At 37.6% G+C, this 26,296-nt stretch overlaps 1 protein-coding gene across 6 annotated transcripts; it reads left to right on the forward strand.

The window, feature by feature from the left end:
- Positions 1–13: 13 nt before the first annotated feature.
- On the forward strand, positions 14–25,819 carry HSPB11 (heat shock protein family B (small) member 11). 6 transcript variants are annotated; one of them, XM_045858592.1, is made up of 7 exons: positions 506–549; positions 10,504–10,581; positions 11,249–11,361; positions 16,200–16,306; positions 17,880–17,948; positions 21,029–21,072; positions 25,608–25,819. In XM_045858592.1, exons 3-7 carry the CDS (start codon positions 11,264–11,266, stop codon positions 25,719–25,721), a joined length of 432 nt encoding a protein of 143 aa, XP_045714548.1. In that variant the 5' UTR covers positions 506–549; positions 10,504–10,581; positions 11,249–11,263; the 3' UTR covers positions 25,722–25,819. The 6 variants fall into 6 exon arrangements, with proteins under 6 accessions (XP_045714557.1, XP_045714575.1, XP_045714538.1 ...); XM_045858574.1 differs by lacking the exon at positions 506–549 and adding an exon at positions 11,081–11,147; XM_045858601.1 differs by lacking the exons at positions 506–549; positions 10,504–10,581 and adding an exon at positions 14–57.
- The last annotated feature ends 477 nt before the right edge of the window (positions 25,820–26,296 follow it).

Here is a 26,296-nt window from a genome sequence, read left to right on the forward strand (position 1 = left end):
GGCGGGGCCGAGCGGTGGGCAGGCGACCTGAGGGCCAAGGGCTCGGATCTAGGAGAGGTGGGGACTGCGCGTGCGTCCTCGCGCGGGGGCGGGTCCCTTGGGTCTTGCAGGCCCGAGGGATCGAGCTCTACTGGAGGAGGGTAGGCAGCGAATACTCAGATTCCTGCCTGGGTAGAGGCCCTTGGGCGGGACTGCTCAGCTCAGCCCAGCCCACGAAGTAAAGAAGAGCTTAGGGGCGTGGCCTGGTGGTGGAGCGTGACGACTGGGTGGAGAGCCTAGACTAGAGATTTATGCGAGCCCGGGAGATCCGCGGTGGCCTGGGCGGGTAGGGGGCGGTACTGGGAGGGGGCTGTACCACGAGGGGTGAGGCGGGGCCTGCGGGTCGGGGTGGAGCGAAGACTCTAGAGTATAGAGGAGCGCGCGCCGGGAACTCGGTAGAGGCCGGGTGGAGGGCTTGGGGGTAGGGGCGGGGCTGAGGGCGTGGTAGAAGGGAGGTCTCCAGGCCCTTCTGTCTACGCTCTTGGAGCTACTCGAGGTCCAGGCGAGTAGGTCGGTGCCGCGGGCTAGGTCGGCACTCGGGAGGTGGGAACCTGGCTGGACAGGGCCGACCGAGAGGGATGCTGGTGAAGAGGGAATTGAGCGAGAGTGGAAAGGGGTCGCGAGGGGGCGCGTCCGCGCCCCGCGGGCGGCGGGAAGGCACTGAAGGGCTGCTGGTGAAGGGATGGGGAAAGTCTAACTTACGTCTCTTCTCTCCCGTTAGCCCTAGAGACGCTAGTGCTAGCCCACAACTTTTTTGAGTTCTGAAATAATGTTTTGATCCCCAAAAGGAGAAGACAATTGCAAATCGAAATTAATAACTCTACCAGAATGTAACCTACCAACTACAACCTAACCCCTATAGTTATGCATTACATTTAATGTAGGATGTGGATTTATTTAACGTACTTGATATGATTTGGGGCGGGGTGTCCAAAAAGGAATGAATATTTGGGCCCATGGAGGTCTTGAAATGGCCTGGAACTGAGGAGAAGGGTTTATTTGAACGGAGGTGAGAAGTGGTGTGAGGTCTGGTTTGCCTTTCAAGTGATACCAAGCATAGATTGTGGCACGAGGGGGGGGGGGGGCCGAGGGTGACTGTTTCTAATTTACACGGAAGTTCCCAATGGATGTTATGGGAGAGGGTACCAGAACCAAGGGGCTGTTCAGGGAGAAAGTGAACTGAGGACTACCCCAGAGAGGTTTTTGAAAAGAAGGACCTGAAAGGGCACGTGAGCTGAAGGTGAAGGATAGTTAACTGACTGGATTTACAGGACAGGACAAGGCATCAGAGAAGTCCATGTCAGGGATCTTGAAAAATGCAAAGGATAGCACCCCAGAGTGCACAACCTGTGGCCCTGTTGGAATGTGTATTTAGAGTAAGGCACCCCAAGTTGAAATTAGACTACATCCCCAAACCTGCATTTTGGGGTTGTGGAAGCAACATATCAGATGGGTCGTTCCATGAGTTTCTTGGGGGCTGGTTTGCCTCTTTCTCATTAACCACAACAAAGGAACCTTTAAAGGGAACCCATCTTCTGCCATTTATGACTTGTTATTTAAACAGTTCTACCCCACACAGGAAATAGGAAGGATATTGATGGATATAGGAGGTATGAAATGAGTCTTTATTAAAGGACATGTTTGCTTGCCTCAGACAACTTAGATGATAAGAATGTGAGATAAGAAAAAACTGAACATTTGGAGAGTAGTACACTTCCTTATTCATACATTATAAAACAATGCTAGATACTTTCCCCTAAAACAATGATGCCACAAGAGGCACACTGGTAAAAAAAATATCAACAGCCATCACAGTAGTGTCTGGTGTAAATTAATCAAAAGTATACCTATTTTTTGTCAGATCAACAAAAATATATATATTTTGGTGTGCCACAAAATATTAGTAATTTATGTGTGCCATGAGATGAAAAAGGTGGAAAATTGCTGCTCTAATATATAACTATTTGTCCTGGCTGGCGTGGCTTAGTGGATTGAGCACCAGCCTGTGAACTAGAAGGTCACTGGTTCTATTCCCAGTCAGGGCACATGCCTGGGTTTCAGGCCAGGCCCCTGGCTGGGGGAGTGGGAAGGGCAGCCAACTGATGTTTCTCTTTTACATTGATGTTCCCCCCCCCTTCTCCCTTCCCCTCTCTCTGAAAATTAAATAAAATATTTTTAAAAATATATAACTTTATATAGCAAGTTCTCTTCCTACACCTCCAACCCCTAAACTTCCACTCCCAGATATATTACCACACCATTTTTCCACCTGTGCACTATTTACATTTTTGACCAGTTAATTGTTTGTTGTGTAGAACTTCCTGTGCATGTTGGGATGTCTAGCAGCATTGCAAAGTTCCCACTATATGACAATAGCATTAAACCCCCTCCCAAGTTGTGACAGCCCAAATGTTTCCAGGCATTGTTAAATGTCCCCTGGAGAACAAAATCACCCTTATTACAGTTGAGGACCACAGCACTTCAGGGTAAAACCCATTGTCCTTAATGTGGTTTTAAGATCCTTCATTATCTGTGTGCAATCTACCTTTTCTAGAATTTGATTGATTGAAAGAACCAACCAACAGACATAGGAATTCTTTCTTTAGTTTCTTTCATAGATTATCATCTAGTCTCTTGTACACTTTCAGGGATGAAAAAAATGTAAAATCTTTACTTTGCCAGAAAGTTGTGTCTGTGTGTGTAATGTTCTTGCTTAAAATTCACATTTGTTGAGTCCAGTTCTCCTTGGAATTGTAAAAGAAAAATAAGAATAATTTTTCTGTTTGTGTGTGCTTGTGATATTTGAAAATTGTTGCTGGTCTAAAAACAAAGTTTTCTGGTTTGATACCTGGTCAGGGCACATGCCTGGGTTGCAGGCCAGGTCCCCAGTTGAGGACATGGGAGAGGCAACTGATTGATGTCTCTCTCACACATCAATGTTTCTCATGTTCTCTTTCCCTGTCTTCCCCTCTCTCCCCTCTCCAAAAATAAGTAAAACCCTTTAAAAATATTTTTTAAAAATTGTAGTCACATTTTCTCATCTCTCTCGAAATGTTTCAGTCCCTATTCTTTTAGCTTTATCCATATAACATAGTTTATAGATTATCATGAACTTTTTGCTCTCCTCTGAGCAATATCAAGCCTGATAATGTCCTACTTAAATAATACTACCCAGAACTGAACACAGTATTCTGAATGTAGATCACACTGTTAGCATATAATATTATATTATTAGTTGCATGCTTGTCTGTCTTCCTTGACTCTGAGCTCCAAGGCAAGAATTAAGTCTTAGTCACTCTCTTTGTCTTTGGTTGTAGTCATCTTTGCATTACTAGTGCAGTGCCTAGTGCTTAGTTTGAGTTCAAAAATTTTCATGGGGTGTAGTTAGTTCCTTTACCTTTGAGGGCAGATACAGTGCACTCTTGCCTTATAGTGACTTTGTAATGAACCAAACCTAAATGTTATGAAAAGCATCCTTAGCTCATGACACATACAAAAATAAGTGGCAGGCTGGATTTGGCTCAGAAGCAGTAGTTTGCCAAATCCAATTTTGATTAATCCTTGTGTGGTTGATTTTTTAAGTCTGAGTATAGGCTTTTACTGTTATCCTTATTAAATAACTTACTTATTGCAGCCCATCTTTCTAGCTTGCTCAGATCTTTTTTTGTGTGTGCTGATTCTGTCATCTGGTGTATTAGCTGACATCCCAGTTTTGTGTCATCTGCAAATTGACAAGCTTACTTTCCCATCCTTAATTCATAGAAATGTTGAATGAGGTAAGGATAGAAGTCCTCTGCAGTTTATTTTGTTCCATTAATCATTCTTTCAGTATAGTCATTCAGAGAGTTATAAATATGTACCTAAAGTACTGCCTGTCAGCCAACCCACATTTCTCCATCTGGTCAACACGGTATCTTGAGAAGCTTGGTCTGAAGTTTTTTGAAAGTTCAGAACATGTCCCTAATTGGTAGTAACTCTATCAAACAAACAAAAAGAAATGTATAGGGATGCTATAACTTTTGTGAACTAATGTTAACTGCTGCTTCCTATTTTACTACTTTCTTATTTACTTTAAAAGCCATCATTTTAATAATGAAATTTAATAATTTTGTTTAGAATTAACACCCAAGTTCATCAACTGTTATTTCTAGGAATTCACAATCTTCTCTTCAAACTAAGGGTTGATGTTCATCTAATACCAGTCTTCTAGTACCAATAGTATTAAAAACAAGAAAAAGGCACAAATGAAAAATATTAGTAAGATATGCCTCTTTCTTGAGCAATCTCACCAAAGTTTCAATACTATCATACTAGATTTTAAGGTTACAATGAAAATTAATTTTATGCCCATGAATATAAAAACTAAGAAGAAATGGATAATTTTCTATAAAATGTAAATTTCAAAATGCTATCTCAAGAAGGTGTAGAAAACGTGAAAAAACTATTGAACTTGAAATAGTGAAAATAAATCTACCTGCAAGCACTTTATCAGGCTTACAGGCTCTCCACCTTCTTCATGTTGGGAGTACAGTCTTGATTCCAAAATCAGACATGGACTGAATAACAAAGGAAAATTATAGTTCAATCTCACTTAGAAATATAGCCTGCAAAGATTATAAGTACAATATTAGAAAACAATGCAACTGTGGATATATCTTGGCCATGTAGATAGAGTTTATAGTGGGAACTGGGGATGCTATACAATTAGAAATTTTTTATTTAATTTATCACATTATCAACCCACAGAAAAATCTTTATGATCATCTTAGTAAATGTTAGAAGAGCATTTGATAAAATTCAATGCTTATTCATGCTTAAAAGAAAAACTAGAAAGTTTTTCTATATAGAAACTATATAGAAAATAATTTCTATAACCCAATGAACAGTGTCTAACAGAACCTTTGGTGAGCATTACATATAGTGGTGAAATGTTAGAGATATTTTTTAATGTGTTATTGTTCATAGTTTTGATCTTTTTCTTAAATCCCTTTAACAGTTCATATAATAATGACTTGGTGATAATGCTTTTAGCTTTTTCTTGTCTGGGAAGCTCTTTATCTACCCTTCAGTTCTAAATGATAGCTTCACTGGGTAAAGTAATCTCGACTGTAGGTCCTTGCTTTTCATCATTTTGAATATTTCTTGCCAGTCCCTTCTACTTTGCCTAAGTTTCTTTTGAGGTATCAGCTGATAGTCTCATGGGAACTTCCTTGTAGGTAACTAACTGCTTTATTCTTGCGGCTTTTAAGATTCTCTGTTTGCCTTTAACCTTTGGCAATTTAATTATGATGTATCTTGATGTGGGCCTCTTTGCATCTATCTGTGCTTCCTGGAGTTGTATGTCTATTTCCTTCCCCAGATTAGGGAAGTCTTCTTTCATTATTTTTTCAGAGAGGTTTTCAATTTCTTGGTTTTTCTCTTCTCCTCCCTGCACCCTTATGATGTAAATGTTGGTATACTTGAAGTTATTCCAGAGGCTCCTTACACCATCCTTGTCTTTTTGGATTCTTTTTTCTTCTTGCTGTTCTAATTGGTTGGTTATTTGTTTCCTTATGTTCCAAATCATTGATTAGATTCTCGGCTTCATCCACTCTACTATTTTATCCCTCTAAATTATTCTTTATTTCAATTACTGTATCCTTCATTTCTTATGGGATCTTTTTTATGCTGTTGAGGTCCTCACTAAGTTCCTTGAGCATCCTTATAGCCAGTGTTTTGAAGTCTGCATCTGGTAGATTGCTTATCTCCATTTTGTTTAGCTTTTTTTGTGGAGTTTTCATCTGTTCTTTTGTTTGGGCCATGTTTGTCTCCTCATTTCGGCAGCCTCCCTGTGTTTGTTTTTATGTATTAGGTAGAGCTGCCATGATACCCTATGTTGGTAGCATGGCCTAATGTAGTAGGTGTTCTGTAGCGCCCAGTGGCACAGCCTCCCCAATCATCCAAGCTTGGTAGTCAAGGTGTGCCCTCTGTGTAGGCTAACTATACCCTCCTTTTGTAGTTGAGCTTTGACTGCTGTTGACAGCCAATGGGAAGGATTTATCCAGGCCAGTCCACCGCAAGGACTGGCTGTGACTACTGACCACCATGAAGGTGGTCAGAGGGCAGCCTCTGTCCTCCATGGAGGATCAGCTGTGCCAGAGGCCACTCCACGGAACAGGACTTATTCCAGCAGGGCTCTGGTGCCTGCTGAGTCAGCCCCTTGAGTGTAACACTTGTGGGGATAGTTAGGCGGTGGCGCTCTGACATGGTCCATAGCTGTTACAGGGTGTGCAGGCTCTAAGGTTTCTCAGGAGGTGCAGACCTAGGTCAGCCACCACCTATGTTCTACCTGGGGCCACTTGGCATAAGTTATAAGGCAATCTGCAGATAGCTGCTACTTGTGCTGGGCTTGAAGATGCCCAAGCATGGCCAGGCTGTGAACAAGGCCAGCTGCTATTAGTTCCAGGCCTTGGACCACTTAGCAAGCGGTATGTGGGCTCACTGAAGCCAGCTGTTGCTTGTTTGAGGGAATTTAGGAAGATCTGAAGCATGAGCCAAGACAAGACATTCCTATGGAAAAAGCACTGTTAACAGCTTGGGTGGGCCCATGAGTTGGGTGGAGTGGAGCCTCAGGGAATCACCAGGGCAGGGCAAAGAGGCAGTTTTGTGAAGTCTCATTTGGTGCCTGCTGCTCTGTGGCTCTTTGGTGAGGGTTCAGAAAAGGAACAATGGCATCTGCTATTACTTTTATCTGGGAGAAAGCTGTCAGCCATCTCTCACCCTGATGCCAGGCACTTCAGTTCCTCCCCATGTGCCACTGGTGCTTTTCAAGCTGCTGCCCCAGTGCTGGAGCTTAGACAGAGTGAAGAACTTGCACAGGCCCATTAAGAGGTACTGCTTGAGAATCTAGCAGTTTCTTCCAGCAACTCAATCCCCACTGGTTTTTACAGCCAGAAGTTATAGAGACTTATCTTCCTGGCACTGGAACCTTCTGCTGGGGGGCCTGGTATGGGGCTAGGATATCCCTAACTATCCCCCTAGATATCTCTCCTGATTGTTTACCACTACACGGTGTGGGACCAGGCTGCTTTGCATCTCCGCCCCTCCTACCAGTCTGGATGGATGTGGTTTCTTCTTTAATTCCATAGTTAGAGACTTCCATTCAGCTCGATTTCTGACAGTTCTGAGTGATGGTTGTTCTATAGATTAGTTGTAATTTTGATGTGGTTGCACAAGGAGGCGAGGCATATTTACTTAGGCCACCATCTTGGAGAATCCTCAGAATTTCCTCTTTATGGCTAAATAATATACCAGTGTGTGGATGGACCACATTTTGTGATATCAGTGGACATCAGGCAGTTTTTACCATATAGCAGTGTAGACATCCAGTTGTTCCCAGCCCAGCATACGCCTCCCTCTCCCAGTGATAGAATCCCAGGTGCCTCCCACAACTCCCACTATAAATGTCTAGAAATATTTCTGTGTGGTAAAGAATAAGATTTTAAAAAATAAGTTTTTTTTTAAAGATTCCATTCAAAAGAACAATAGCAAGCAATCATAGGCATGTAAGAGCAGCTCAAACAAAATAGATGAAGTTATGTTTGGGGAAAACTTTTAAACAATTTAAGAACTTAAAAGAAGTCTTAAAAAAGTGAAGAGATTGTCCAAATCATGTATTTGAAGACTCATTGTTACAAACATGATTGTCTATCAAAATTAATCTATAAATTGAATTAAATTACAATCAACATTTCAATTTTTTTCTGTAACTTAACAAAACTTTCTAGTAATCAAGGTACAAAGCATAGAATCAAATCAATTTTAAAAATTAAGTAGAGGAATTTACCTACCAGATAATTAAGACATATCTTATTCTATTCTTTTACTTTCAGTCTATCCACATACTTAGAGTGTGTTTCTTGAAAGAATATCTAGTTGGGTTTGTTTTTAATTCAATCTGATGATGTAGTGTTTAGTGTATCAACATTTAATGGAATAATTGATGTATTTGTGCTTAACTCTATTTTCTTGCTATTTACTTTCTAATTGTCTTTATTTTGTGACTTGTCTTTGGTCTTCTTTCAGATTAATCAAGTATTTTTATGCTATTCCATTTTTTGTTCTCTGTTAGCCTTATTCCTGTAACTGTTTTATGCTTTTTAATGGTTATTTTATTGTAATCCTAGGAGTATAACATGCATCCTTTACAATCTAGTCTACTTTGAATTAATATATTCATGTTCAATGTACAAATTTTATGAAAGTACTTTACAGGAAATAGTTTCATTTACCCTCCTCTTATGAATTATTATTGCATTTACTACATATACCTTCATTAAACCCCTATCACTCATTGCTATTTTTTCTTTAAGTAGTTTCTTATAAAGAAATTTTTGAAAATGTTATTTTAGCCTTGGCCAGTGTGGCTCAGTTGGTTGGGGCATCCTCCCGTAAAGGGAAAGGTCACAGATCAATTCCCCAGTCAGGGCACATGACTGGGTTGTGGGTTTGATCCTCAGTCCGGGTATGTATGAGAGGCAACCAATTGGTGTTTCTGTCTCATTGATGTTTCTCTCCCTTGTTCTCTTCCTCTATTACCCCCTCTCTAAATCAATAAACAGGTCCTTGGGTGAGGATTAAAAAATATTATTTTATGTTAGTAATATATATACTATTTCCAGTGCTCTTTATTCCTTCCCACAGATCCTGGGTTCTGCCTGGAATTATTTCCCTTCACCCTGAAGAGCTTCCTTTAATAGATTTTGCAGCGTGGATCTACTGGCAGTAAATACCTTCAGCTTTTGTTTGCCTGAAATTGTCTTCATGCTGTCTTCACTTTTGAAGAATAGTTTTGTTGGATATAGAATTCTATATATTTTTTATCTTTAAGCACTTTAAAGATGTCATTCCATCGTCTTTGGTTTCCACTGTTTCTGATGAGAAGTCAATTTTGATTCATGGTGTTCACCTATGTACAATGTACATTTTGCTTTGACTGCTTTTTTCTCCTCTTTTCTTTAATTTTTAGCAATTGATTATGACATGCCTAGGTGGAATATTCTTTGTATTTACCCAATTTAGGGTTCATGAACTTGATCTGAGGGCTTATGTCCTTTGCAGATTTTGGAAAAAAATTCTGCCATATCTCTTCAAATTTTCTTCTATACTATTCTCTATCTTCACCCATTTATCCATATTTTCATTAAATTCTCTAACAGATTTATTAGTTATCTTTATTTCTGTGCTAACTCTGGCACTCTGGGTGAATGTTTCTTCTTTAACTCCTTGGTTTTTGGATTTTCATACAGTTTGATTTTTCTGGCAGTTTTTGCTTTTTAAATTGTTGTTATCCTTCTTTTGGTTGTGCAGAGAAGCAAAGTGTATCTACCTACGCCTCCATCTTGGCCAGGAAGTCTGTGTGTTTTTCTATATGTTTGTTACAGTTCAGTAACAAAAAAGAAAGTATGTGTGGGGTAACTCAACACAAAAAACAAAGTTATAAAGAAAAACCATACCACAGAGCAGAAGATATTTACAACACATAAGAAAGGATTTCTGTACAGAATATTTCATTTTTGAAATACCTACAGATCAAAAAGAAATGGGCAAAAAATTTTTTAAAGCAACCCAGTAGAAAAATGAGTCAAAGATAAGCAAAAAAACATGGGAAGAGGCCTGGATGGCCTTCCTAAACATATGATATGTTATTCAACCTCAATACGCATATTGCTGCAATACACGTATCAGGGATTTTTTTCCATTGCTCAGAACAATTTTTGAACTTGTCAATTTTGATACCCTTTAGTTCTATTGTTTGTTTCTTCTTTTCCACATGGCAAAACATTCCCTTTGAGGAGTTTTTTCCTCCAAGGAAACAAAAAAAAGTCACTCAGGGCAGGGCGAGATCTGATGAGTAGGGAGGGTGGGGCACAGTGGTCATGCCATTTTTGGTCAAAAACTGCTGAACACTCAGTGCAATTTGGGCAGGTGCACTTGTAAATCACCCATCCTGAAATTTGCAAATGCGCTGAGTCTTTAAAAAAAAAATTCCCTGGAGCCCAACACAGCCTCTCGCAACACCAGCTGGTACACTGACACAGATGGGTTCCTAGAACACTCACCTAGCAGGGGAAGCCTGTGCCACCAGGGCCCCACCCTCCAGAAGATCATTCTAGATTTTGGGGGGTCCTTCCTCATATGTCTCAAAATGTTAATGTAAAAAATATCCAATGTATATCATAAATGTTATATATTTTAAAAAATAAAAAATAAATTTTTAAGTAAATGTGGCAAAGATATTAACATTTATTAAATCAGGGCAGCGGTACATAGTTGTTTGCTATATTGATGTATAATGTTCTCTGTGCTTTGTCATTTGTTTATCTGAAATAGTTTCATTTTTTTAAATGTTAGACTGGAGTCAGGGTGTGAAGGGTTATTGGAAGCCTTCCTCACTTTTCCAAACACTCTTTTAATTCTTTGTAGGCACAGCCTTTCCAGTCGCTGCATCTGTATATTTGTTTTTGCCCTAGAATCACCAAAGCAAGGAGGAGGGTGAGCAAGGTCTGACAGAATCTTCTCTCTCTTCCTCGTGTCTTATCCACCAGGGTTCATAGTAGAGTTCAATAATATCTTTTCAGGATGCTTTTTTATTAAACCTAAAATACTACCATACAACACGAATATCTTTAAGCCTATGACCCAAGTGAGTGATTTAGAATTTGAAAATAAGTAAAAGTATATCTTCTCTCTTACATTCCTTCTCAAAAAAAGGGATAATGATTATGTCTTATAAGATGTAAATAATATCGTTTGCTACTTCAGTTGATAAATGTGTAGATGAACAGACTTGTTTTTATGAAATTATTAAAAAGCTATTTTTAAATAATTTCAGAAATATAATAATTTAAGTAATTAAAAAAACCCACTAATGTTGCCTTAGCTTATTAACTCTTTCTAAATAATTATTGAGGACTTTTAATTTTATAAGCAGAAAAATTATGTCAGAGTAGTCAGGGACTTGTTTGTGGGATAATGTAGTGGAAATACTCATATCTTACAGATTATTCATGGGAGCAGTCTGAAGTTTACTTACGTAGAGTCCCTCCCACTCGTGAAGAGCTTGGTTGGTAAGCTGTGCGCTAGGCAACAGGCTTTCATTCTCTTCCTTTTCTCACATGAAGTGCAGAGAATCAAGAAGTGGCTTTTGTTGTTTTTGTTGTATTTGCAGGCTAAACAGTTTAAGATGAGAAAAGTTGATCTCTGTTTGAGCTCTGAAGGGGCTGAAGTAATTTTAGCTACATCAAGTGATGAAAAACACCCTCCTGAAAATATGATTGATGGGTAAGAGTTTTATTCTTTGTTCCTTAAAGTCTTGATATTACACCAGTGAACCCCTTGAGTACTGGGACCATGTGTTTTTATAACTAACCCTGTTAAATATAGTTTAATAAATGTTTGGTTTAAAATATAAACAAACAAACAAACAAACGTTTGGTGAAGTAGATTACCTGACAATATCCACTTTTGGTCCCATTTCTGAAACTAATTCAGTTGTATATATTTTGGTTTTGATCCTTTTCTTTATAATTCCCAAACTGACCTTTACAAATAGTTTTTTAAGGAGTAGTTTAATAAGACAAAACTTCAAACAGCAACAACCTCATTTTATGGAAGTATACATTTTAATTTCTAGTTATGGTTTATTTCAAGTTTTCCTTAGTAAATAGGTGTATAAACATTGTAATTTCCTGTCCACTGCCTATTTCCTTATTAGCCTAAGCAACATCTTTGCTAAACTGAATGCTTCACTGTCTGCCATCCACCGGCATTCTTTGGTTCTTCACCTCTTGACATTATTCTAATTTCCACTCTTCACAATGCTAGAGCTTATTCTAGGTAGATGAGTATTGTTCTGAAACTTTTAAATTCCTAGAAAAAGTAGTTAATGGGATAACTCTGGCTATTTTATCACTCTCTTCAGTTCTCTTCCTTGGTATTTGTACAGTGACCAGCATTTGACTAATAGAATCATGTGATTTTAGAGCTGGAAAGACTTATGAGTTCATCTATCTAAACCTTTTCGTTTTAGACTCATGGTAAGAAAGGCCTAAAGAGGTCAAGTACTAGTTTTAACTACTGAAGGCAGAGCCACTTGTTCTTTGAGTTTTATTGTGAAGCCCATGTATGCAGATAAATACGAGCAACTCAACTTCTTCCTTTAAGCCTAGTAGTTATATTCTCTCTGATATCTCTCCCTCTCCCTCGAGTAGGGTGAGTTTATCTTTTTTGTTGGAATCCAGTAGAATTTGGTAGATATCTCTATCACTTTATTTATTCCTTTATTGTATAATTATTTATCTTTAATGTTTGTTTCTTAATGGTGATTACTTATAAGTCAGAGACTATGACTTGTTCACTTTTAACTCCACAATGTCTTAAAATATATGTTGAGTAGCTTATTGAATTAGACCATCAAATATTAGTTGAACTTAACAATATTGGAAAGTAGCTGAATATTTATACATATACATACAAATATACACATACAAACATATATATGCATATGTTACTTTGCATTTGCATAGGACTTTATAATTTCATAAATCATATGTTATTGACATACACTGTAAGCTTGGGGAATAAGAGGCAAAAAAAAAAAAGTATTTTCGACCTCATTGTAAAGATGAGGGAAAAGATGGTCAGAGGTAAAATGATTTGCACAAAGTCACACAGATAACCAAGTGGCAGAATCAAGATTAACATTCATGTCTTCTAACTCCTACTTTGGGGTTCTCTGTACTACACTATAACTCAAACTTAAGGTTTGCATCAAAAACTTGGTACCTGCTTTTTGCCTGTACCTCTTAATCCTTCTTACATTTTTACCTTCTGAAATTCAGATCATAGTTATTTATCCCACTCTGCCTTGGAGTAGAGAAATTAATGTGGGAACTGCTATAAGAATACATAGACCTATAAAGATTTGCATTAAGTTGTTTGCCAGAAATAGAGATCTTTCCATATCAGTCCATATCAATGAACAGTGACTAAGGCCATATATATTTTAGATTAGACAAAACCCTTAGTACAGAAAACCACATGGAATAAAAGAAGTTAACTGACCTGGTAACCAAACAGAGCACATCAGAGACTTTTAATCTATATGCATTTCCAACAAATAAAATTAGACTTTATATAGCATTTATGAAACATTATTCTCTACTCATAAATTGGTTTATTGAAATGGAAGTAACCATAGAATTATTTGGAGAAAACAGTGCTATAAATTTGCCCCAACTCAACAGTGTTCCCAGCTCTCCCTTTCCCAGGAATAGGAGTTAAAGAAGGTGATTATATTTTTACTTGCCCTTAACGTTACTTTTTCCTCTGGCATTTAATGTATCAATGAAATGGAGAAAAAAGTTCTGCACTAGATAATAAAATAAGTTAAGAGGAAAAGAATTAGTTCTTTTTGGATGATGTAGAAGAATACAAGATTTACAGTTAAAACGCCTGGGTAAGTGAACTATATGTGTTACCTTGGGCTTAAGAGTAGATGTGTTACTCATTGAGTCTCAGTGTCCTGGTCTGCAAAATGGGGGTAATACCACCTTCTCTGAATGCCTCACTTCTCTGACTAGCTCAGAGTCATGAAAAAAGTCACGTAAGATAATAGATACTAAACAGTCATTAGCTATAAACCTTATTTAAAAGGAAAACTATTTTCCTCTTGGCCAGATGGCTCAGTTGGTTAGAGTGTTGCCCATACACCAAAAAAAGGTTGCAGGTTTGATCCCCAGTCAGGGCACATACCTAGGTTATGGGTTCAATCCCCAATGGGGACATGTATGGGAGGCAACCAGTCAATGTTTCTTTCTCTCTCTCTCTCTCCTTTCCTCTCTCTCTCTAAAAGCAATAAACATATATCCTCAGGTGAGGATTAAGATAAATAAATAAAAAAGAAAGTTATTTTGATGACTTCATTAAATATGAGGATTCAGCCCTGGCCAATGTGACTCAGTAGGTTGGAGAGCCGTCCTGTAAACTGAAAGGTCATTGATTTGATTCCCAGTCAAGTCACATACCTAGGTTGCAGGATAGATCCCCATTCTGGTTATATGCAAGAGGCAACCAATCGATGTTTTTCTACCTCTTCTCTCTCTAAAAATCAATGAGCAAGCCCTGGCTGGCATAGCTCAGCGGACTGAGCGTGGGCTGTGAACCAAAGCATCGCAGGTTTGATTCCCAGTCAGGGCACATGCCTGGGTTGCAGGCCATGGCCCTCAGCAACCACACGTTGATGCTTCTCTCTCTCTCTTTCTCCCTCCCTTCCCTCTCTAAAAATAAATAAATAAAATCTTAAAAATAAATAAATAAAAATAAATCAATAAGCATGTCCTTGAGTGAGGATAAAAAAATAATAAATACATAAATAAATAGAATTTATTTTTTAAAGGATTCAGTAATATGTCATTTTAAAATCCTTATCTATAGATACTATGTGATTTTATTGGTTTTGCTCATTAAAAGGAAAAAACATAGGGCAATTAAAAGTCATTTAATTTACTTAAATAAATATTTAAAGCCATATAAATATACATTTAAAAATGTAAAATATTAAGCATAGTATTAAAAACCCAGAATTATGAGTTAGGAAACCTGGCTTCTTTTTCTTTTTCTCCTTCTTTTTTTTTTAAATAACATCTTTATTGACATATTATTCACATACCATGGCAATTCAGTCATTTAAAGTGTGCAGTTCACACTGGCTTCCAGTATATTCACAGAGCTATGCAACCATCTGCTCAATCAAGTTTAGACTGTTTTATCACGCCACAAAGAAACCTTACAGCCCATTGTAGTCACCCTGCATTTCCCCTACCCTCACCAGCCCTAGGCACCCACTGATCTACTTTCTGTCTCTATGGATTTGCCTATTCAGACATTTTATGTAAACGGAAGTATACATGTGTCATCTTTTGTGACTGGCTTCTTTCAGTTACATGTTTCCAAGGTTTACCCATGTTACAGTGCATGTCAGTGCTTCATTCCTTTGTATTGCCACATGATACTTGATTGTATGTATATAACACATTTTATTATTCATTTATGAGCTTATAGATATCTGGGTTGTTTCTACTTTTTGGCTAGATTTCCCCAATCTTATTTTAAAATGCTAACTTACAGATCCAGGAAAATTCAGCAAACCCTAAGCAGGATAAATACAAAGAGACCATATCATTATCTGCTAAAAATATAAAAAAAAACATTTTAATAGCTGGAAGAAAAAATACATTAAATACAGAGGAACAATAGTACCAGTGATAGCTAACTTTGCATTATAAACAATGAGATCCAGGGAACAATATTTTTAATGCTGAAAAAGAGAGACTTCCCCCACCTTCCAAAAGCTTGTCAATCTAAAATTTTGTACCCAGCTAGAATATCCTTCAAAAATGAGAATAGAACAAAGACATTGTATTCATCACAAGTAGACCTGCATCATAAGAACTGTCAAAGGAAGTTCTGTAGGTTGAAATGTAAACTACTAGATGGAAATTCAAACCAGGAAGAAATTAAGTTCATTGGAAATGGTAAATATTTGGATAATATAAACAAATAATGTATACAAATATACATTATTATAAACAAATAATATAAACAAATATAAAAAACAACCTTTTTATTTTAAAAAGGTTGTTTTTTGAAAGACAGTTGACCACTTAATGGAACAAATTGTACTTTGGGATTTATTACATATGTATCAAGGCCCAGGAGCATGAGTCTGCATGATGTGTTTGCAGAATTTTGACTGGCCCTGTATGAGTGCAATAATGGGAGCTGAGCATGATGAGCAAGGATGTGGTATTTTAATGATGGGACCAGATTATTATGTACAGAGTCATAAAATGGCACACTAAGACATTTAGATTTATAGACAATAAGGGGCCACTGAAGGTTTTAGACAAGAGTGACATAATTTCTGTTTTTAAAGAGTATATATGGTAGTAGAAGAAGAATTATGAAAGTTGGGGAAAGATTAGAGGTAGAGTGAATGGTTAGAAAAGGATTGTAAAAATCCAGGGGTTGTTTATTTTTTTAAATACTCACTAGTCTGTTGTGAATGTTTAATTTTTATATAGCTATTTTTCCCTCTCTTTTTTACATATTAACAATAGGAATCCAGAAACATTTTGGACCACCACAGGAATGTTTCCCCAAGAGTTCATTATTTGTTTTCACAAACATGTAAAAATTGAAAAGCTTGTAATCCGAAGTTACTTTGGTAAGCAAATCATACATTAATTTTCATCATTTTAAAAATTTTCCATAGGCAGAGGGCACATGTGTAAACTTTGGCACACATTAATGCCTCTTCGCTGCATGGAATCCAGCTTTATTATTGGGGTGGGAGAGTGAGGAGCATGGCTTAACTGCCTTGAGCACAGTTAGACTCCATGAAACTGCAGATTTGAAACCCTTCCAAAGCACATAATAATTTCCATGCAATTTACTATGTGAAAGTTGTTGGCAAAAGACCCTATTATGAACATGAGAAGCCAGCTTGCCGGAACGCTAGGTTCCTTGACATATTTATTACAGATTCATCTGGCTTGGGGTTCTCTGTCAAATTCTTTCTGAAAATCTGATAACCCTGATTATTTGCATTGGATAATTTTGATTCTTCTATTAATAATGATATTTTCTCAGGGATTTAGGGGGGAAATCTCCCATTGGAATATCATTCTAATCCTGTCATATGTTTGTGTAAGGATAAAATATATCAGACAAAATCGTGGCAGGAAACAGAATACGTTCCAGATGGTTCAAGTGAAGAGATTTTATTGATGGAACTACTTACAAAATTATGTTCTGGCTTAAGAGAATAAACCAGGGATGGTGAGACACCCAGAAACTAGCAACAGCGGGAAGTCATTACCACTCCTGGGCCAAATGAGGGAAATAGGGTTATGGGAGCCCCGTGAAAGCTGGAGCCTGCACTTGAGGGCCTGCCTGGCAGGAACGGTAGTCCTGAAGGGACACAACCGCTGTCAGAGACACAGCACTGAAGCAGGAAGGGAGTGGAGAAAAAACAACCTGATCTCACTTCCCCACTGCTCTCCAGTTTCCTCCCAGCCCCTCCCGTTGGCCAGATCTGACCAGTAGCCAGTGGGCAAGTGAGTGAACAGTGCTCATCTCCCCAGGGAACGGAGAAGAGAAAGAATGGATCTGTGGGAGCTGGAGCTGGGTCAGGGGTGTGGAGAAAAAACAGTGCAGAAGAAAGATGACTGCGTTCCTATTGTCTCTCTTCAGTCGTTAATTATAGAGGCTCTGGGGTCAGACAGACCTCGATTTTGAAGTTCAGCTCTGGCACTTGCTAACTCTTTATCATTGAGCACTTTGCTTAACTTCTCTAAGTTGCCTGACTTCTCCAAGCCTGTGTTCTCATCAGTAGGTGAATAATACTTTTCTCATAAAGTTGTAGTCAGGAGTGAATGAGTAAGTGTGCCTGCCTCATAGTAGGTTCTCCCTAAGATAAAAATGTATGACCAAGACTACAAATACCAATATACAAAAACATCTATATGACACCAAATTCAAAAAAGCTCCCTAGCTCAGTGTTGTATGTTTGCAAACATTTGTAAGATTACAGTGACACGAGACTGTATTTCACTATAGGGACTTATGGAGAAACAGAGTAAGTGAGTGGTTTTTAGAGCGTGGTATTCTTGATCCCAGTTCTTGTGCAGTCCCACCAATCCCGACAGTCTTAAAGGAAAACAGGAATATAGGGATAACAACATAGGATCAGTTAGATAATTAATACATTATTTATTTTTGTTTATTTACAACATCAGTGCGCACTTTGAGGATTGAAAAGAGCGCGTCTAATGAGCCAGTTGATTTTGAGCAGTGGATTGAAAGAGGTACGTGCTTGTTTTACCAGCCTTGTTCTGAGTGTGAGGGAGTAGACAGTTGCCCTTTGACTCTGTACTTCCAATCAGTCTGCATTTAGGTGAAAAATGATGACCTGAATGATTCTAGTAACATATTTACAGCCTAGAAAAACCCAGGTTTGAATATAAGACTGCTTCTTTACTTACTGGTTGTGTAATTGGTAACATGTTACTTAATTTTTCTGAGTTTCTGAATCTTTGTCTGAAAAATGGAGATGATACTTACCATTTATGGGTTTTGTGAACAAAATATCTGCCGTGTGGCAGAAAACCATAAATACTAGTTTTTGGATTTCTTTGCAGCAGAATTTGTAGCCTCCAGTTAAACATATACTGCCTTCCTGTGTCTATCTTGATTCCTTCCCAAAATACTGTGAAAATAATTGTAAAGGAATGAAAAGAGGCATAAACCTTAAAAGGACAAAAAAACAATAAACAAACCAAAAAGCAGGAGACCAAAGCAGATGTGAGAGATCAATATATATTATGGAAGGGAAGATACAAATGGAGAAGTAACGTCTATAGCTCAAGGGTGTAGGTTATAACCTAAGTGCCTGCCAAGGAGAAAAGTTATGAGAAGCAAGCCAATTTGCCTGATAGAACCCCAGATAGGTCTAGAACTTGAAGGCAAATGGTACCGAAGTGTGAGTGAGACATAAACCAGAAAAAAAGGGTCATTAGTTGAATACCTATATACAAAGTGGTTGGACCCTAGAGAGTTTCTCCTACTGCCAAAAGCTAGGTGACCACTCCTTCCTCCCATAAATCACCCCAAAAGATGACTTTGTTCTCCCTAAGGCACATTGAATGCTGAGGCTCAGGACTCAGGAAGACCAGGCAGAGTAATGAGACATGGAGTTGAAAACAGGGATTTGGGTAGAAGTCTAAATATTGAATAGTGGGAACTCCTCCTGTGCTTTGCTGTTTATGACAGCAACCAAGAACATAGCCCCAGCCAGAAGATGAGAAGATTTATTTTTGGAGGAAGTGAATGCCCCAGAGAAAAGATCTATGGACGTGGACAAAGACTAGTTCATTTCCTGGTCACCCTGTTGAAGTCCACTAGTCACCGAGCCTGGCTCATGCATGTAGTTTTCAAATGACTTATTCACAAGTAACAAAAGACAGCCGCAGATCACCACACATTTGATGAAGGCCTCAAACCCTGAGTATAATTAAGCCTTTAGCTTTAATTTCCAAACCATAGGAAATAGGCAGGATAGAGGAACAAATTAGGTGAAACTAGGAGAGGCAAGATGACAAAATGTGGGACATTGCACAGGACGACTGACCTGGTCTCTTCATTAAGCCAGTGGCATGGAAAAAACATGTGCACATGGGAGACAAAGCAGTTTAAATTTAAAAGAGACAGTGCTGATTTGAATAAATCAACTATAAATAGACATTTTGGGGACAATGGGAAAATTTGGACATAGACTGGGTAGTGTGTGATGATAAAGGATTTTTTTTAATCTTCACCTGAGGACATTTTTTCATTGTTTTTAGAGAGAGAGAAGGGAGAGGGCAAGGGAGAAAGAGAAACATCGATGCAAGAGAGAAAAATCAATTGGTTGCCTCCCTTACATGCCCAGACCAGGATGAACCTGCAATCTAAGCATGTGCCCTGTCTGGGAATCAAACCTGCAATCCTTTGATTACAGGATGATGCTCCAACCAACTGAGCCACATGAGCCAGGGCTTAATGCATTATTTTTAATGTTAGTGTGATAATGGTATTGTGGTTATGTAAGAACATATCCTTGTTATTTAGAGATGGATAATCAAATACTTGGAAGTGAAATATGATGTCTTAGACTTGTTTTAAAGTACTTTAGAAAAAAAGATATTAGATAAATCAAGTATGGTGAAATATTAGTAACTGTAAAATCTAGATGATGAGTTATATGTAGGAGTTGTGTTCTGTCTGCTTTATGTCTATTTGAAATTTTCTAATATTTCAAATTTAAAAAACTAAACAATTGGAATAAGAAGTTATTATTAACTTGTGGTTAGGGAGGAGTTGAATAAGAAAATGTGATCATAATTTGTTACTTATTTCAGCAGCAAATAACATGCATATAAACAAGAATTTAGTCATCAAGTATTGATTTCAAAATTGGGAGAATGGCAGGAGGGAAAATTTACCGGAGGAGAAAGAAGAGGATATTAGTTTAAGAGACCTAAATTTTCACCAACCATAATATAAAGTCTGTAAAAAATTGTTAAAACAAAAAAAGGAATATAAACGTAGTGGAATTCCAGGGGGAAAAGATTAAAGAATTGAAAATGTTCATGCACCTGTAGGGAGCAGGACGGAGGACAGAAGAGAGGTCAAGCAGAGGATTGCTGTTTTTCCTGACCTCAGAGAGCAGCTAGCAAACAGAAGGAAAGTCATACATAATCTTACTTCCCAGAGACTTCCCTTTCTGTACTGTGTGCCTTTTTAAATTATGTACACTATTTTAATACAAATGAAATTAATTTCTAAATAATGTCAATAATTTTTATTATACCAATATTTCATGCTTCCAAAAGAATATTTGATATGGTTAATTCATGACCAGATAATCTTTCCTAAAATTATATGAGTGAAGGTTTTCTAAAGTTGGATACCAGAAAAGATCGATTCATGGGCAGCATCATTCTGTATCACAGTAAAAATTTATTGTGAGAAACTGAGCTCTAGCCGTTGCCTGTGGGAACAGTAAAACGGCTCCTTTCAGGCTGCGATTGCAGTTAGTAGCTCAGTCCTTGAAAGGAATTTTCACATTTTATCAACCCCTCACTTTATATTCCTTTACTGTAATTTACATTTGGATTTCCTTATGTTTATAGTCACTAGAGATATTTTATAGCTCATAAATAGTTTATCTTTCATACTTTTTTATATCAAATATCTCTATTTGTATGTTAAATTTTAACCCCAGAACATTGGTGAATCTGATTTAACTGTAGTTTACCAGATATCATGTTTTGCTGAACATAAATTTCAGTAGCAGATCCTCATGAATTTTTGAGACCTAATTCATTTTTTTTTATTTATGTTTTAGATCTAGTACACACAGAGGGGCAGCTTCAAAATGAAGAAATTATGGTAAGTAAATAAGCTTTGTAGAGATCAACATTATCTTTAGCTAGCATAATATATTTAAATTTTATACTGATCTCTATAGTCATAAAGTCAATAAATACTCTCATGATATTATAGTTTCTGTACTTAATCAATAGAGGTTATTCTCAATAATATTATAATCTAAATGTAGCATTCATAAATTAGGCTTTTATCTATTCACAGAAAGAATGGCTGCAAGGATAAAACAAAATTCACTTACTTGTTTTTGTTATAATTTTGTTCCTTTATTGGAGTTATTTACTTGCTTTGCTTTCTTTCATTTGATTGTGTAGGCTTTTTAGAATAGGAATCAGAAAAAGGTTGAGATGCCAAAATTGGATGTTAATTTAATTATGAAAGGACAAAGGAGTTTCAGATGAGGGGAACTGGAGCATAGGATCAGCAACAATTAAGCCAAAGAGAGATGAGGTGGAAAGAGAATAAGCATTTTTTGGACAGCATTCCATTGGGCTTTGCTTGTCAAGTGGAATGAATGCCCGTTGATGAGGAAGCTGCTGCCTCATCAGGAGTTTCTCTGTTCCTGCTAGTTTGTCAGGCTCTGGTTTTAGACAAACACAAAAATGTGGAAAAAATGAATGTGTGGTGGATTTTTTTGGTGGCATTGTTTGTTTAATTAAGTTTTCCTGAAATAAGGGTTAAAGTGGTACCTTGTCCATTAAATTTCCTTTATCACAACTTGTTGGGAGCTATGGTATCAGTATTTTAAAAGAGTCTGTTTGGAAGTTTTTGAACCCTGTTCATTTTCTCCACCACCCAAATGTGCCCAATGACTAGGAAGGGGAGTTGGGAGGTGTTGAAAAATGATTAGACTAAATTTATCTTACTGTTTTTATCCAACTTTACTGATGGGTTATGATTAGTAAATCTTTGCCGAATACTTTGCTTCAGGACTCACTATGGATCAGGGAGACTCGCATCATTATAGAGCATTGGGAAAATAATATAGGGGGATGGGGAGGCTGAAAATCACTCATAATTTTATCACCCTGTCACAACAGCTTTTACTATACCTGCTTTCTTCTAGTTGTCAACCATATGCATCACCATATTTTGCCATGCATGTATAGTATGTTCCCATGTATAATGTGCACCGACGTTTTTGGCCCAAACTTTCAGGAAAGAAATCTTTTATTTTAATTTTTTAATTAAATCGTTTATTTATTTATTTTTATTTTTAATTATTTTATATACTTTTCTTGTTTTATTTATTTATATTTAGATACTTGCTTTCTGTATTGTAAGGGAATTTTAGCATTTATTTTTTTAACATATATGATACAAGAAATTTTATGTAATAAACAATTACAAACACAAGATGCTACCCATGTATAATGTGCCTCCTTATTTTTCCCTCAAAAATCTGGGCAAAGAAGTGCACATTATACATGGCAAAATACAGTAGTTAAAATAGTAATGTATGAATAAGTTTGTATCATTTTTAAACTTAATATTATGGCCATTCCTGGTCTGTTTTCTAAGAAACTTCTAAATTCTATTATCTTTACAAATATAAGAAAATAACTTTCAATATTTTTATTTTTATTTTATTTTTAAATATATATTGTTGATTATGCTATTACAGTTGTCCCATTTTTTTCTCCCCTTTATTCCCCTCCGCCCTGCACCCCCACCACCAGCATTTCCTCTGCTCCCTTAGATCATGTCCATGGGTCATACATATAAGTTCTTTGGCTTCTCCATTTCCTATACTATTCTTGACTTTCCCCTGTCTATTTTGTACCTACCATTTATGCTTCTTACTCCCTGTACCTTTTCCCCATCCCCCCTCCCTCTCCCCCTCCTTGCTGATAACCCTCCATGTGATCTCCATTTCTGTGTTCTGTTCCTGTTCTAGTTGTTTGCTTAGTTGGTTTTTGGTTTTGTTTTTTTTAGGTTCAGTTGTTGATAGTTGTGAGTTTGTTGTCATTTTACTGTTCATATTTTTGATCATCTTCTATTTCTTAGATAAGTTCCTTTAACATTTCATATAATAAGGGCTTGATGATGATGAACTCCTTTAACTTGACCTTATCTGGGAAGCACTTTATCTGCCCTTCCATTCTAAATGAAAGCTTTGCTGGATAGAGTAATCTTGGATGTAGGTTCATGCCTTTCATGACTTGGAATACTTCTTCCCAGCCCCCTTCTTGCCTGGAAGGTTTCTTTTGAGAAATCAGCTGACAGTCTGATGGGAACTCCTTTGTAGGTAACTGTCTCCTTTTCTCTTGCTACTTTTAACATTCTCTTCTTATCTTTAATCTTGGGTAACTTTATGATGATGATGTGTCTTGGTGTGTGCTTCCTTGGGTCCAACTTCTTTGGGACTCTCTGAGCTTCCTGGACTTCCTGAAAGTCTATTATTTCCTTTGTCAGATTGGGGAATAATGAAGTTCTCCTTCATTATTTGTTCAAATAAGTTTTCAGTTTCTTTCTCTTCCTCTTCTTCATCTGACACCCCTATGATTCAGATGTTGGAACATTTAACATTGTCCCAGAGATTCCTAAGCTTCCTCATTTTTTTGAATTCTTGTTTCTTCATTTTGTTCTGATTGAATGTTTCTTTCTTCCTTCTGCTTCAAACCCTTGATTTGAGTCCCAATTTCCTGTCCTTCACTGTTGGTTCCCTGTATATTTTTCTTTATTTCACTTTGCAGAGCCTTCTTTTATTCCTCTATTTTGAGACCATACTCAACCATTTCTGTGAGCATCCTTATTATCAGTGTTTTGAACTCTGCATGTGATAGGTTGGCTGTCTCTTCCTCACTTAGTTCTATTTTTGGAGCTTTGATCTGTTCTGTCATTTGGGCCATATTTCTTTGTGTCGGTGTGCCTGTTATCTTGTAAGCGGGGAGCCTTAGGTATTCTCTAGGGTGGGGCATCCCATGGTGTGGTGCTGTATGTTGGGGAGGGGTCAGGGAGGGAACAATGCTGTTTGCTTAATTCTCAGAGGCTTTCAGTTACTTCCCCCACTACCCTCAAGCAAATTGAGCCCTTCTGGTGCTGATTCCCAGGTGGGTGGGTTTGTGTACATTCTAGGATCCTGTGGGTCTTTCCAGTGAACTCTCCTGAGAGGCTGGGAGTTTCTCTTGCTGCTGTAACCCCCACAGGATTTTACAGCCGGAGGTTTTAAGGCTTTCTTTCCCTGTGCTGGAAACTTTCCCTGTTGCATGGTCTGTTTGGCTCCAGTTGTTCCTCCTGGTTTATCCACATGCAAATGTGGGACTTCCCGGTCCACCATCTGCCACCTCCCCAGCCTGGTCCTCTAGCTGCCATCTTGCCACACATCCTCCACCCTGGCTGCCCATCTTCACCCCTCCTACCAGTCTGGATGAATGTTTCTTTTTTAGCTCCTTGGCTGTTGGACTTCCACCCAGTTTGATTTTCTGGAAGTTCTGGTTATTTTTTGTTTTTAAATTTGTTGTTGTCGTCCTTCTTTTGGCTGTGCCTCAGTATTTTTTATCATGGCATTCTTTTTATAAAATGAAAAGGAACTCCTATAATTGATTAAGGAAGGCTGTGTAGTTCATGGGGTTTTCTTTGTTTTTGTTTTTGTTTTCTTTTTCTTTTTTTTTAATCTTAAGCTTTAAGTTAAAACACCCTCTTAAAATGAGTCCTTGTGCTTGCCCTCTGGGGAGGAAGTCCTGAGCAGGTAAATATGCATGTGGTATGCATATGCTGATGGCACATATGTGTATGGTATAATCGGACTGCACCCATCGCCTTCCTCTGAACTTTTTTTGCCTCTTGGGTTGTTGTGCTACTTTCCCTTTACTTTGCTACATTTTATAGTTAAGTTGGTTTTACTTGAATGATTCATGTTGGGGGAGGGGAGTGAAAATACACTTAAAGATGAGTTTCAAGTCATCCTGCAAATAAAAATAAATAAACGAAGTGGCAGATGGAAAAAAAGGTCAAATGTATACAAATAGGCAAATGCTAACTAATTTCCTTTTCCTCCCTCTGTCATTATAAGTAATATTACAAGTGACATGTTATGCATGTTCCCACTACCAGGACCTTCACCTTTTCAGTTATTTTCTAAGATTAAACATCAAGGAATGGAAATCCTGGGTTGAAGGATATAGACACATTTATAGCTTTTTAAAAATATATTGCCAAATTGCTTTCCAGAGAAATGATGTAAAATTATAGTCATGTTCCAGGGTAACATATTCTGAGGTATCATTAACCCAAAGAAATCTTTTATCATGAAAAATACTTTAGAAAGCCATTTCTGAAAACATTGCTCAGAAATATACAGTTGTAATTTTTAGCTCTGTCTGCTATTTTACATCAAACCAACGGCTGATGTTTGGCTGATACACACTAGAACTATACTAGAACAACTGTGCTATTACATGTGACTGGCTTCTCTTCTGAATATCATATATTGCTATATACTTAGAATATTACTCCTGCATCAAACCTTTCTTCTGCTAACTGCTTAACAGTGAACTAGAATTGCTAAGAGCATTCATATTGATTTTCCCCTACAGGCGCATGATGGCCACGCCACTTACTTGAGATTCATTATTACATCAGCCTTTGATCATTTTGCAGCTGTGTATAGCATTTCTGCAGAGGGGACAGCAGTTTCCAATCTTTCTTAATAATTATAACAAAATGATTTTATGTGATTTTTAACAATATATTTATTTAAAAACAAAATTGTCTTTGATATAGTTTATTAAAGGGATTTGTATCAGTCTGTTTCGGTTTTTATTTATTTTCTCTTTAATAGTTTGTGCAAAGGAATTTGGTGTCATGGTCAGCAGTGATGGCTACCATGGAGGATATAAGAAAGCTCTTGTTTCAGTCTATAGCTTAGTCAAGAAGGTGACTGTGCATGAAACTTAGCTGATAATACATTGTGTCCCCACAGCATCTAACATGGGACCCTTCAGGTCTCAGTGCATTAATTTTTAAATGTATTATTGATCAATGCAAGGGTCTAAGTGAGTAAGTAGTATATAACAAGTACACGATGTACAAGTGCAGAAAAGAGAAAGTATTTATGGGAAGGTTTCACAGTGGTCATGGAACTTGAGCTAGGCCCTATGGAACAAATCATTTTATTTTTTCTTTTAATTTTATTTTATATGGATTTGAAAACCTCAGAGAAGAGGCAGGCTTTCTTCTTTCTTTCCAAAGACATCCATTATTCTGGATGTTTCTGTGTGGGTGT

The sequence above is a fragment of the Phyllostomus hastatus genome, unplaced genomic scaffold (assembly GCF_019186645.2).
Source record: "Phyllostomus hastatus isolate PE091 unplaced genomic scaffold, TTU_PhHast_1.1 phas_contig_147, whole genome shotgun sequence".
Lineage (NCBI taxonomy): Eukaryota > Metazoa > Chordata > Mammalia > Chiroptera > Phyllostomidae > Phyllostomus > Phyllostomus hastatus.

What these genes read in the sequence shown, in the direction of transcription:
- HSPB11 (XM_045858601.1), top strand. Translation starts at nt 11,264, where the DNA reads ATGAGAAAAGTTGATCTCTGTTTGAGCTCTGAAGGGGCTGAAGTAATT. An exon ending in CCTGAAAATATGATTGATGG is followed by an intron (nt 11,362 to 16,199) that starts GTAAGAGTTTTA and finishes TATTAACAATAG; the next exon opens with GAATCCAGAAACATTTTGGA. An exon ending in TTCAAAATGAAGAAATTATG is followed by an intron (nt 21,073 to 25,607) that starts GTAAGTAAATAA and finishes TTTCCCCTACAG; the next exon opens with GCGCATGATGGCCACGCCAC.